The following is a 13,193-nucleotide window of genomic DNA, read 5'->3' as shown; positions in this document are numbered from 1 at the left end:
AATCAGTAAGATCAGCCGCAAGCTGGTACAGAGTCGGATTTTCCATTTTGGCTTTTAAAAAATTTATAATAAATAAAATACGGACTCGCAGCTAAGCAACCCGACAGAGGTCGGTAGTGTTACTCCTGTCGACCCTTAAATTGCACTTCCGCAGTTTCTACATCCGTATATGTGCTCCTCTTACCACTCTTACCTAGTTCCTCGAGGCCTGACGGACGTGCTCTTTTTCTTTAATTTTATTGGTTCCTGCCTCTTTTCATGGACAATACGGCCTCTGACGGACGTGCGTTTGCGCCGCGCCGTTTGCTTGGATTTGTTCCTATCATCGACATATAAGTGGGAGTTTTCCACCAAGCGACACAAGTCGACACAAGTCTATCGTTTGTGATCGTTTGTATCGTTTTATCTTTGTTAATAACGTTACTCATTACCAAAAAAGAAAGATAGAACGATGCTTGTGTCGCTTTTACTGCGTTAACTTGGGCCCGTATTCCGTTCCTGCCTACCGACAACGTCGGTTCGATAAGTGTCGTTGCGCAGGTTTTTCATATCGTGTAAAAGCTGCGCAACGACACCGACAATTGAAGCGGATTTTAGCGGAACAGAATACGGCCCCTGTAGTAACTTTATGCGTTGTGCAGAAGTGTGTGCTCCCCGCTTTCGTCTTATCAACACTCTGCATTGATTGGTTGGTTCTAAAAGTAAGAGCCAATCACGTTCGATTGCTACTGAGCGTGGTCTGCTGAACGCGCCCATTGGTGAAATCTCGCGAATTCGCGGGAGACGCCACAAGGCCACAACGCCCGAAGCTGTCCGAGCCCCGAGCCCGAGCTGCAGAAGTTCTGACTTTCTGAGTTCCGAAGTGCCGAAGAATGGCGAAGAATCGGCGCCTCACAAATGGCCGGTGACGCGAGGAAGGCGGACGTTGTGTGGCCGTTCGGGAACGATTCTATCATCTACGCGAGATGATACGCGGCTGCGGACGTAATCTTTCCTCGATCGAGAATACGTGAAATTTGCACTAGAACAGCCTCGCCATGATCACGTGGAGCGTGTGGCTCGCTATCGCCTGCCTTCTCTGCTGTGGCGTTTTTTTCTGCGATGGTAGGTGGCATCCGTCATTCTTCCGTCTTTTCTAAAATGGATGTCTCCTCTTTAAGTTGTGGCTCCTTTTTTTGTTTTTCCTTTCTTCTTTTAAGCATAAATAATTGTTATTATCATTTGGCACGTGTACAGCTTATGTTTGTTTTGTCTGTATGTTGTATGTTTGTGTACTGTGTATGTTTATTGTGCTTTATCTCTGTTTTCTTTTTCTCTTTTCTTTTTTCTTTTAATTTGTCAACGTTTTTATTTTTAATGTATCTTAGATAATTTAGATATCTCTTTAATTTAATGTTTTTAACTTTTTAAAAACAATTTGCAATATAATAAGTGTCAAAAAAATAAGAAATGTACATAAATTCTGAAAAATATGATTGACCACAATGTACATAAATTATATGTATTATATTGTATGAATGTACATAAATTCTGAAAAATATTATTAAGCACAAAAGATTCAGCCTGATTATATATTGGTACTTTTCTTATTTACATGATTGCTATCATAACGGTCATGTCTCATTAAGGCTACGTTTTGATATTCACTGCCAGTACTGAAAATCTATAATTTATGTCACGTACATTATAGATTTTCAGTACTGGCAGTATAAATATTGGAACGTAGGCTAAATATGTTATAAATATTATTTTGCTATTGATACTATTATCTTTCAGGCTCGCCTCTTCTTCTTTTTGCCACTCACAAGGACATCAGGGTGGCTAATATGTCTCGCAACAATAAGGTCAACGTTATCATCAAGGACTTGTCAGAAGGCGCGTCATTGGATTTTTTCTATGAACGCGGACTGATTTGCTGGTCTGACAGCGGTCTGGAGATGATACAGTGTATACGCTATAACGGTACACACAGCGGCGAAAGGATGACGGTGGTGAACTCCAGTTTGATATCGCCCGATGGTCTTGCTTGCGATTGGTATACGGACAAACTGTATTGGACAGATGGTGAGAAGAATCGGATCGAGGTGACCAGCATCGATGGCCGTAATAGGAAGGTACTCTTCTGGACAGATATCTATCAGCCGCGCGCAATTGCCCTGGCACCGATGGAAGGATATCTTTTTTGGACCGATTGGGGCGATGTACCTAAAATTGAGCGCGCTTCAATGGACGGTGATCAGAGTACGCGTGAAATCATCGTGTCTGACGATATATTCTGGCCGAATGGTTTGACAGTCGACTATGAAAATAAGCTCATATATTGGGCGGACGGTAGACTGTGGTTCATCGCCGTGATGGATTATAACGGCCGTAATAGACGGAAATTAGTTACTCGTGATCTGGACTACCCGTTTGCTATAACGTTTTTTGACAATCGGCTCTACTGGACCGACTGGAAGACCTGGTGCATTCACTCGTACGATATGAACCAGTCGCAATCACACCCACGCGAATTGTTTCACGGCGAATACATACCTGGTATTGTATATAGGCATAGTAGTACAAATATTGAAGTTGTTACATTGTATTTCTTGTTTAAGATCATGTCAATTGTCTTTAACGTGTGTCCTAAATCCAGGAGAATTATAATGCTTTATTTCTGGTAGATCATTAGATTATATGGTTTTTATAGGGTATTTATTAATTCTCTATATAAAGATTTTTTATATATTTTATTCTAATGTTCTACATATATTAATTTTCTCACATTTATGATATTTTTGCATGTAACGTTTAAGTATCATCTTTTACTTTCAGGTGACATTGAGGTCTGGGATGCGAGGAGACAACCGGGTGGTGATAATCCCTGCAGGCGAAACAACGGCAATTGTTCCCATCTGTGCCTTCTGAGCTCAGTGGAGCCTGGTTACAGCTGCGCCTGTCCCACAGGCGTCAAGCTAATCAACAAATACACATGCGCCAAGAGACCGGAGGAGCTGCTGCTGATCGTCCAACGAACTGAAATCTGCCGGATATCCTTGGATTCGCCCGATTACACAAACTTTGTATTACCGCTCACGGGTATTAAGCATGCAATCGCGATTGACTTTGATCCGGTGGACGAATTGCTGTACTGGACTGATGAGCAAACGTACGCCATCAGGCGAGCCCCTCTCGACGGATTGAGTCAGCAGAATGTGATTTCCACGGAGGTGTGCAAGACGATTGTTTCTTTTTATCTTTTCTTCCATCGAATTTTTGCATTATTCTCGAAAACACGCTATTTGTAATAGAACTATTACAGTAGATATGCTCTTTTTAATGCTCCACAATCTTTACTTCAAGCTTTTTAGAAATAATATCTTTTAAGATATGAATTTTACAATCCTGTTTATATGTAACGTTTCATCTTTTGATTCCTGTAGGTGGCGAATCCAGATGGTATTGCGATAGATTGGATTGCCCGCAATCTCTATTGGACCGATACCGGGACCGATCGAATTGAAGTGGCGCGACTAGATGGGAAATATCGGCGTGTGCTGGTGAACGAAGACCTGTTCGAGCCGCGAGCGATTGCGGTCGCACCCGAGCACGGGTGGATGTTCTGGACCGATTGGAGCGAGAAACGGCCAAAAATCGAGCGCAGCAATCTCGATGGTAGCGAGCGCATGTTACTGATCACCAAGGACATTGTGTGGCCGAACGGTATCGCCTTGGACCTCGAGCGCAAGAAGATCTACTGGTGCGACGCGAAAACCGACAAGATCGAGGTGTCCAACATGGACGGGACCGATCGGCGCGAGGTCATTACTGACAATCTGCCGCATCTGTTCGGTCTCAGCCTGTTGGGCGATTATCTGTACTGGACCGACTGGCAGCGCCGCAGTATCGATCGGGCGCACAAACTCACTGGTGGCGATCGTGAAGTCATCGTCGACCAGGTACCCAATGTGATGGGAATCAAGGCTATACATCTTGGCCGAATGAACACCAGCAATTCGCCGTGCGCTCGTGATAACGGTGGATGCAGCCATCTCTGTTTCAACAAGCCCAACAACAGGTGTGCTGGAATTATGTGAAACTTTTTCGTCAAGATTTGTCGATATCATTGCTGATAGATTGGAAAGACCTTTTATCAAAGAAAAGAGGCAAAGAATTATACTTTTCGTCGTGCTATATGTTGGAGTGAACTAGTCTTAAGAAAAAGTAACAAATGTATAAATTGAATCACAATTTGTACTTACGAAAAATTGTAATGTAAAATTGAAAATATTCAGGTATGTCTGCGCCTGCCAGATGGGCTATGAGTTGACAAAGGACAAGCGCACTTGTGTCATACCGGATGCCTTCCTGCTGTTCTCCAGGAGGGAGAATCTTGGCCGTATCAGTATTGAGAACGTCAACAATGATAATGTTATACCAGTCACTGGTATTAAAGACGCTAGGTTAGTATGGCTGCAATGTTGAATTGAATATTAAATTTAGAATTAAGTACAAAATTTATCAAAATTTTCCACGAAATTAGGAGCAATGTATGTACAAGAAAATGGATCTTAGAAATTTTATACCTGATTTGGGATCCACTTTTCTTCTCAAAAAAGATTCATTGAAGCAGCTATATTTTTTAGAATTTTGCTCTTTAATTTATGTCAATACTGTTTATTATGTGATGAGACAAGCTATTTTATTTTACACTTAATTTTTTTTTAATACAGATATTACATATATTTCTTTTGCTGTTTTTAGCGCTATAGATTTTGACTTGTCCGAGAACCGCATTTATTGGACGGATATTAAACTAAAAGCTATCTCACGTGTCTTCATAAATGGGTCAGACATCGAAAAAATAGTCGATCTCGGCCTAGAATCGCCGGAAGGTATTGCATTCGATTGGATTGCACACAATCTCTATTGGAGTGATACCTCTATGCATAGAATAGAGATGATAAGAATAGAAGGGGGTAGCAGAAAAATACTCGTGTGGCAAAATCTTATCGAACCTAAGAATGTGGCTGTGGATCCTCAGAGAGGGTAAGTTTTGTGTCTTTTATCCTGTTATTACCTTTTTTAATTTCTCACAGTTTTCATAATTTCGATAGCTTGATTAATTTATTTATTTTTATTTTTTTTTCTTCATACCTATTCTAAATTAGTAAGTTAACAAGTTTTGCAAAAAGATGAGAGAATCCTTTAAGAGATCTCTGTTCGGGCAATCAAACAATTTTTGTAATAAAATAAATATAATAAAAGATAATTATAATATAAAAATGTTTTTGATCTAGAGATTAGTTCTGGTAATCAGCATGTTAATCTTGTTTAAGGTGGTTCGGCTAGTACCGATGAGTCAATATAGGGCTTATATATATATATATATATTTTTTTTAAATTTTTATTTTTAAGAAAAATCACTTTTATGGATATATTCTAGACACTTGTATAATTACTGGTTTTATAATATTACTTTTTATTCGATGTATCAATTTATCACTGACAAATGTAAACAGTTCAAGATTTGACTTCAGTTGACATTCGTACAAGAAAAATGTCGCGACATTGCATCTCTTCGCTGTAGGTAGCTATTATGCCAGTGCCATGTGTTTGAAAGGGGTTATGTATTGTGTTTACGTTGAAAAATAATGGAAGGTAACAAACAATTTCGATAATGGGAGATTTGCTTGCAAAAGAATAGTGCTGTGGAAAGAAAACACTACACGGCGCGGCGTTGTCACATGTTCACGTCGCGTACAGCTGATCGAAAGGCCGACAAGAAACGCGACAATTCATCAACTTTTGATTGAATTTTTGACCTTATTACACGTCAACGTCGTTTTGTCTTATACTTAACAAGTGCTAGAAGAATTAAACAATGTTATTTTCAGTTTTTTGAACTTGTTTTTTTACAGACAGTGAATGAAATTCTCGAAAAATGTATGTTTTCGGTACAATTTCCCATAAAACCTATGTTAAAAATGCCAACTTTGAGATTTAATATCTCAAAAACTAGACGTCAGATCTTCTCAAAATTGCAAATTTAAGTGTATTTAGGTTTTCTTTATAACATATTTTTTATTCAGATTTTTTTCTTTCGACTTCGAAGCCACATTGGGTGGTGGTCACCCAGACAAAAATTCAGGTCTGATATTTTTAAGGTAGGCTTTATAATCAGTGTCCCTCCACCTAGGATCCCTAGTTTGAGTTCCTCTTTCGAAGATCCGTACAGTAGAAAGGCTTTAAACCATGTTTTAGTTATGCTTGGTAAACATTTGAAAATTATTATGGGTGGTGACCACCCAGGTATGGCCTCGGTGTATATTTCTTATTGCGACCAAAAATTACAACATTTCTGTTCATCGAGCACATTTCGGGTTCTGCACCATACATATTTTTGAACAACACCCTTAAGATTTCGAATTTTTACGTGCACATTAATTGGAATTATGAGACTGAATTTGTCTGGGTGTTGACCACCCAGTGTAGCCGGGGCATATTAAAAAAAGAGGTGTGGCCTCGAAGGGTTAATATCAGTTTAACACATTTGTCTGTTGCTAGTCATCTATACTGGGCCGAATGGGGCAATACCGGCAGTATCGAGAGGGCATTATTGGATGGCACGCAGCGGCAAGTGATCGTTTTGCACATCGGCCGGGCGAACGGTCTGACAATTGACTATATCGGGCGCAAATTGTACTGGGCTGACATCTCCGTGCCAGCAATTGATTATTATGATCTACTAACACAACGGAGGGATGTCATCGTTTCGTATCACATAGTCTATCCGTTCAGTGTTACACAGTATCGGGACTACATTTATTGGGCAGATTGGAATACAGGTGACATCGAGAGGGCGGACAAACTCACTGGAGCGAATCGTACCAAGATCCATACTAATCTGGCGTCAGTGACGGATCTGAAAGTGTTTCACGCGTCGCGACAGGCCGGCTCGAACCCGTGCGCGATCGCAAATGGCAATTGCAGCCACCTCTGCATTGCTCTGCCAGATCCGATTGGCAGTGCATCCGTTGCCCACAAATGCGCGTGTCCCACGCATTACAATCTGGCGCGGGACAATCGAACCTGTCTAGCGCCACAGCATTTTATGATCTACAGTCTGCGCAGTACGATCGCACGTTATTTACCTGATCAGACGGATGACTGCGCAGACGTGACATTGCGCGTACAAGGTTTGAAGAATGTCCGCGCGATCGAGTTCGATCCGATAACGCAGCACGTCTATTGGATTGATGGCCGCGCAACAATCCGTCGTGCCCTGGAGAACCGGACACAACAGCAGCACAGCGGCACGGTTGTGGTTTCCATCGGAAACGGGCATGCATTTGATCTTGCGCTAGATCCGCTCGGGAGGCTGCTCTTCTGGACATGCTCAACAAACGACGCTCTTAACGTCACACGGCTGGACAATGGCTCGGCTCTCGGCGTTGTGGTGAAAGGTGATGGCGAGAAGCCGCGTCATATAGCGATCCACTCGCAACAGCGATTGCTTTTTTGGACGGATGTGGGCAAGAAGCGGGTGGTACGCAGCAAGATGGACGGCAAGGAGCGTCATGTGATCGCTGGCGATTTGCTGGAACAGCCCACTGGCTTGACGGTAGATACCGTAACGTACGTCGTCTACTGGTCGTACGGCAGGCACATTGAATGCTCCAACTTCGAAGGCGGCAATCGCAAGCTTTTGGCCTCCACCACACAGGGTCCGGCCCTGCACTTGGCCGTCCTTTTTGACTATCTCTACTGGTATGATCGCGATGCGCAGGTGAGTGACAATGTCGGTTTTACTACCAGTTTTGTCTTGGGTTATTAACCTGCAGACTTTCAAGATTTGTATAGTAAAATTTAAGATTGAGATGGTAAGAGAATCTGCTTATCTCACGTGAACCCTGACAGGTGATTGAACGGGTCAACAAGACGTTTGATGGGATTAATAGGCGAGGCACGCGCATGACGACAGTTCGCGTGTTCACGGATCTCATCGCGATCAACATGCCTAAGGATTCGCTCATGGAGACACACGTGTGCAGCCCGTTTAATGACTACGGTGGTTGCTCGCACTTTTGCGTCGGTACGAACACGGTTGCTGATGAGTCCACTACAACGTCACCCCGTTGCTCGTGCCCGAAGTCGTTGGTTCTGTCCGACGACGGTCGAACTTGTCGCGCGGCGCCTGTGTGTGGAAACGATCACTTTACATGTGCTGCGCCGAATGCGGCCGTGAGCAAGGATTGTATACCAGCTACGTGGAAGTGCGACGGCCAAACTGACTGTTCAGATGGCAGCGATGAGCTGGGATGTCCCACGTGCTCCCGCAATCAATTTAAATGTCAGAATCACTGTATTGGTAAGCGCGACTCCTCTTGAATAATTACAAATATCAATACACGAATACATAAAACAATAAATGATTACATTGTGATTATATATTATTATTCTGTTTGTTTTTGTGCAGAATTGTCTTGGGTATGCGATGGAACTCAACAGTGTCCAGATGGCTCGGACGAGGCACAATGTTGCCAGGCTGGGCAATTCCAGTGTGTGGGAAATGGTGTCTGCATCTCTGGGGCATCGTTATGCGATGGCTGGGATGACTGTGCCGATGGCAGTGATGAGCTACCACCGGCTTGCCTTAGTCCGCACAATCCGCATCGTCAGGACGCCGGACCCGGGATTAACGAATCCAGCAAGATGACCTATATCATTATCATCTTGGTAGTGTTATTCGTGATCGTAGCAGGTGTTCTAAGCTACTACTACTGTCGTAAAAGGTTATTATTATATTAAGTGAACGTAAATTTATTAAATAGCCGAAATTCACACAACTTTGAAGCAATTTTTATTCAAAACATTCATTATTTTACAATATCTATTTTTTTTTAGTTAGAAAAAAGCTTTTCAGTTCCTCTTTTCAAAAATTTAGTAATTTAAAATAGAATTTTTAATATAAAAGATAACGTAAATTCTAGTGTGTGGGAAATGAATCTTTTGCTTTAAGCGCAAGCAAATATTGTTATATTATTATATTAGGTTTACCGGAAACGAAGGTCTGCCTGACATACTACACGATTCAGCGGGAGATCCACTGTCGCCAAAACCCAGTTCAAACAGTCGAATGGTGAAGCCGATGTTTGTTTCGCAAAAGATCAGAAAGGATGGAGCAGGAAGTGGAGTCTTGGAGGTTGGGATGGAAGCCGTAAGGATGTCCATGTTGAACGGAAGTAGTCTTGGTTCTAGTTACGACCGCAGTCACATTACAGGTAGTGTATCTTTAAAAGATAAAAGCTTTCCAATTAGAATAAAATCTCAAAGTCACGTTGTACATCTTTAAATCTCAAGGCTTATAGACCCGAAGGAAAAGATCACGTAAACTCAAATAAATAAATTAGCTTTTCTAGAGAAATAATATTTTTATACTTCTGAAATAATATTTGTTATTTTCATTTATATGGTATTTTTGTAGAACAACACTTTTATGCTTAGGAAAAATGTTCGAAAAAACTGGATTCACTGTCAATATTATTACCTGAAATGATTCACGTTATTTAATAATTATTATGTTCTGTCTTCACAGGTGCGTCAAGTTCTACCAGAGGAAGTTCCGCGGGTGGATATCCCCAGGAGACTCTGAATCCGCCGCCAAGTCCGGCAACAATCGTCAGTTCGACGCGTTGCTCGAGCAGTAACGCGTCGCGTTACAAGCCGTATCGGCACTACAGGAGCATTAATCAACCACCACCACCGACTCCGTGTAGTACCGACGTCTGTGATGAATCGGACAGTAATTATCCAGCGCGTTATCGTTATGAGAGCGAACCATTCCCACCGCCGCCCACTCCACGTTCCGTCTATCATAGCGACGCGGCGATCAGTTGCCCACCATCCCCAAGTTCCAGATCGTCCACGTATTTTAGTCCCCTACCGCCACCACCGTCGCCAGTGCCTTGAGAACAATCCTGAAGTAAAGACGGAGAACGTCTGGTGCTTCTATTTTTGCATTTATCTTATCTCAGTATTCCTCATATCGCTGATACTTAAATCTTATACTAATTATGGTCGACTAAATCGACCATTACACATAAAAATTTCATTGAAAATTCTCAGACAAATAGTAATTGAGAATTCAACCGTAGTTCTTGCAGAATGATAGCAAAAAATTATGACAAAAATATATTAGCTTTTAAAGTAATATATCTCTGTCATATAGCGAATTCAAATGGGTACGCTAGAGTACACACTGGTGTTACATTAAAGACTGTTGTACACTAGTTTATATAGAAGTGTATAAATGATAAGCGGTTGAATTTAGATGCCCGACATGAGTTATCATTGTTTAGTATAATGTATTAGAGCACTTTATTCATAAAGCGCTTATTTATGTTTTACGTCTATATATATTTTTTTATATCTAAATAGATTAATGCATGTATATACTAACTAGACTATACACACACATACAATTTGCTTTAATCTGCACCAGTGTATTACTCGAATTCGCTATTTACTCGTTAGGATGATAACGAAGTTTTGTTAGAAATACTGTGAGATCAGTGTGTAATCTTATACAAAGAATTAAGGCAAATTGTGCAGGTAGAACGTGCTAGAGCGAAATCTCATCCGAAGAAGCATTTCTCGTGTCACCTTTCGTTTTGGGTTTTGCATTTTTCAATCTTCAACTTGGCAAAATTCGATAATAATTTGTGAGTTACGATACATTAGATTGAATTTATGACTATCATAATTCTCATTAACCCATTAACGGTTATTTTTGGGATAAAACTTCTATTACGGAAAGAAAATGATTTTATTAATATGACTCCTTTAAACTTTTAATTTCGGAACGTAATAGAGTTTTCCAAAGAAATAATTTTATATTTCAATAACATTACAATAATAACATTTTAATCTAGGACGGTTGAAGACAATCATAGTTTATTTCACTTTATATTGTAATAATTATAATTATATCTGTTATTATATATATATAATTATATCATTATATATATAATTATATATGATAAAATCATATGTAACTATATTATACAAGTATATAATATAATTACATTATATATCATGTAATTATTGTAATGGCCTTTAATGTGTTAAGCTCAAAAGCAACGAGTGGCAAGACTTTTATAGACTGATAGAGAAATATTATTATTATTATTATTATTCGCATAAGATTTACTTTTATGTATATTAATAATCTGTTGAACTTTGCATACTGGAACGTGCTTTCCCATATCACGTAGAATAAGCGAGCTCAAAAAGAGGCAGAAAAAGTGTGTTAGAGGATAACTTTGGCCTTTAACCCTCGGTTGTCACATCTCTTTTTTGAACATTTTTTAAAGGATTTTTTTGAACATGATGCCACTTAAAAGTTAAATTTTTTATAATAAGAATATATTCTACAATGTTTAAACTTAATTTTAGAATTTTTTGCGGTCCACTTAAACTGTTAGTTTTTGAACAGCATGCAGCTATTTGAAAATTAGTTGGGGTCATTTTGACCCCGTGTGACAACCGAAGGTAAAATAAGTATATTGAGAGCTTTTGATCCCCGTCCAAAGCTTAGTGAGTGTTTATTATAACAATTATGACACTGAGCATATTTTTATTCATAGGACGTAAACTAAATTCTTTCTTAGTGGATTATATTAGAAGAAAGACAACATGATGGAGCTGTATCTCTGGGCGCGTTCCATAACAGAGTTTAGCGTAATAACTATACCATTTGTGCCTGCTATACATTTTTATAGTTTGTAATGTACAGAGTAAGAATTATTCTATCGCAACAACTTTTGTAAATATTTAGTTTAAGCGTAGTTTCTATGAAATTACGCTTGCAAAAAAATGTACATGACTTAAGGATAAGCATTAGAGGGATATTCTCGGTTGCGTCACGCCTTCTTTTTATCTGCAAGTACTTTATAGATGTGCATTTATTAATTGTGATATCAAGATATATCATATTAGTATCATCGTTAACAGCATGTGACATGTTATTCATAATTTAATCGATATTGCAGTTAGCCAAAGGCTGCGTCTTATATTTTATTGCTAAATTTATGACCGTTTCTTTACTCTGAAAAGGTGACGGTTTTACATATATCGTATTTATAAATCCTCTGATAAGCGTAGGCGCGATAGAGAAAAAGAAAACGGTATTCGCCTTCCTGCCATAAGATATTTTTACTGCGTTTCCTGTTAATATCTTATTCATTCGTTCGATGGTTATCTTGCGGAATATATTTACGAGAGTTCGACATATCTCTCTCATATCCGTCTTCGTACACTCATACACTCGCACAAACACACAGACTAAATGTAGTGACAAAGATTATGCATTAATCGAAATCTTTTAGCAATAATCAATGCATTTTAACGTATAACGGTTAGATTTGTAATCGCGCGTCATACGATGTATATACCATATTAATGCAAAAACGGCGTATCGTTAACGCACATATTCGTTCCTGTAAAAGCGGGCGAACGAACGAACAACGAACGTGAAATCAGATTTGAAACTTTCTTTTGTATCGCCTCGTAAGCGAACGTTTCGTTCGCATCTCCCGAGCTTGTTTTTCTTTTTATGGCTATTTGTATCGCGTTATCCTTCTTACTGCTCTCCCATCGTAAGTTCTTTCTTAAGGGAAAGCCTATAAGTGAAGAAACAGTGCAAGAAAGTTCTACTGTTGATCCTATAAAATACGCGATCTTGACCAGGGACCTTCCTTCTTTCCTCATTATCCGCAATCTTTATTCTTGCCTATCATTCATGGAATGAAAATACCGATCTTCCGAGCTTCAACTTCCGAATCTCACGTTCGCCGTTCGTTCATCTTGGCGCTATAAGCGTAATCGCCGTATTTCGGGAAATTGTGCCATAAATTGTACGATAGTCCTATACGATATACGTGACCGTATCAATAGCCTGTACAAAATACGCAAGGACTTCTACCTCGCATTGCGATTTCGAAACGGCCTTTTGAAAGAAAAGTTAGAAAAGAAAAAAAGAACGTACTAATAAATTACTATTATTCTCATTTTACACGCGCGAAAGACTGAAAAATATTACTGCCTATATTATTTTTACATCCTCGCAGTTGGACGCGCGCGTGCGTCTTCTTGCGTAAGTCTATTATGCATACTTATAAAGTAAATAAACTTGTTTGTTAACGTAAATT

General features: G+C 39.8%; 1 protein-coding gene across 1 annotated transcript; it reads left to right on the top strand.

Annotated features, from left to right (window-relative positions):
• The first annotated feature begins 753 nt into the window (after positions 1-753).
• Positions 754-13,191, top strand: Arr (low-density lipoprotein receptor-related protein 6). The gene is made up of 11 exons (XM_071793256.1): positions 754-1,104; positions 1,777-2,538; positions 2,818-3,212; positions 3,426-4,060; positions 4,278-4,445; positions 4,747-5,031; positions 6,550-7,771; positions 7,903-8,353; positions 8,462-8,777; positions 9,037-9,266; positions 9,581-13,191. Exons 1-11 carry the CDS (start codon positions 1,038-1,040, stop codon positions 9,952-9,954), a joined length of 4,905 nt encoding a protein of 1,634 aa, XP_071649357.1. The 5' UTR covers positions 754-1,037; the 3' UTR covers positions 9,955-13,191.
• The last annotated feature ends 2 nt before the right edge of the window (positions 13,192-13,193 follow it).

The sequence above is a fragment of the Temnothorax longispinosus genome, chromosome 11 (genome assembly GCF_030848805.1).
Source record: "Temnothorax longispinosus isolate EJ_2023e chromosome 11, Tlon_JGU_v1, whole genome shotgun sequence".
Taxonomy (NCBI): Eukaryota; Metazoa; Arthropoda; class Insecta; order Hymenoptera; family Formicidae; genus Temnothorax; species Temnothorax longispinosus.
Note: the sequence above shows the minus strand (reverse complement) of the source record. Positions and strands in the feature narration are given on the sequence as shown.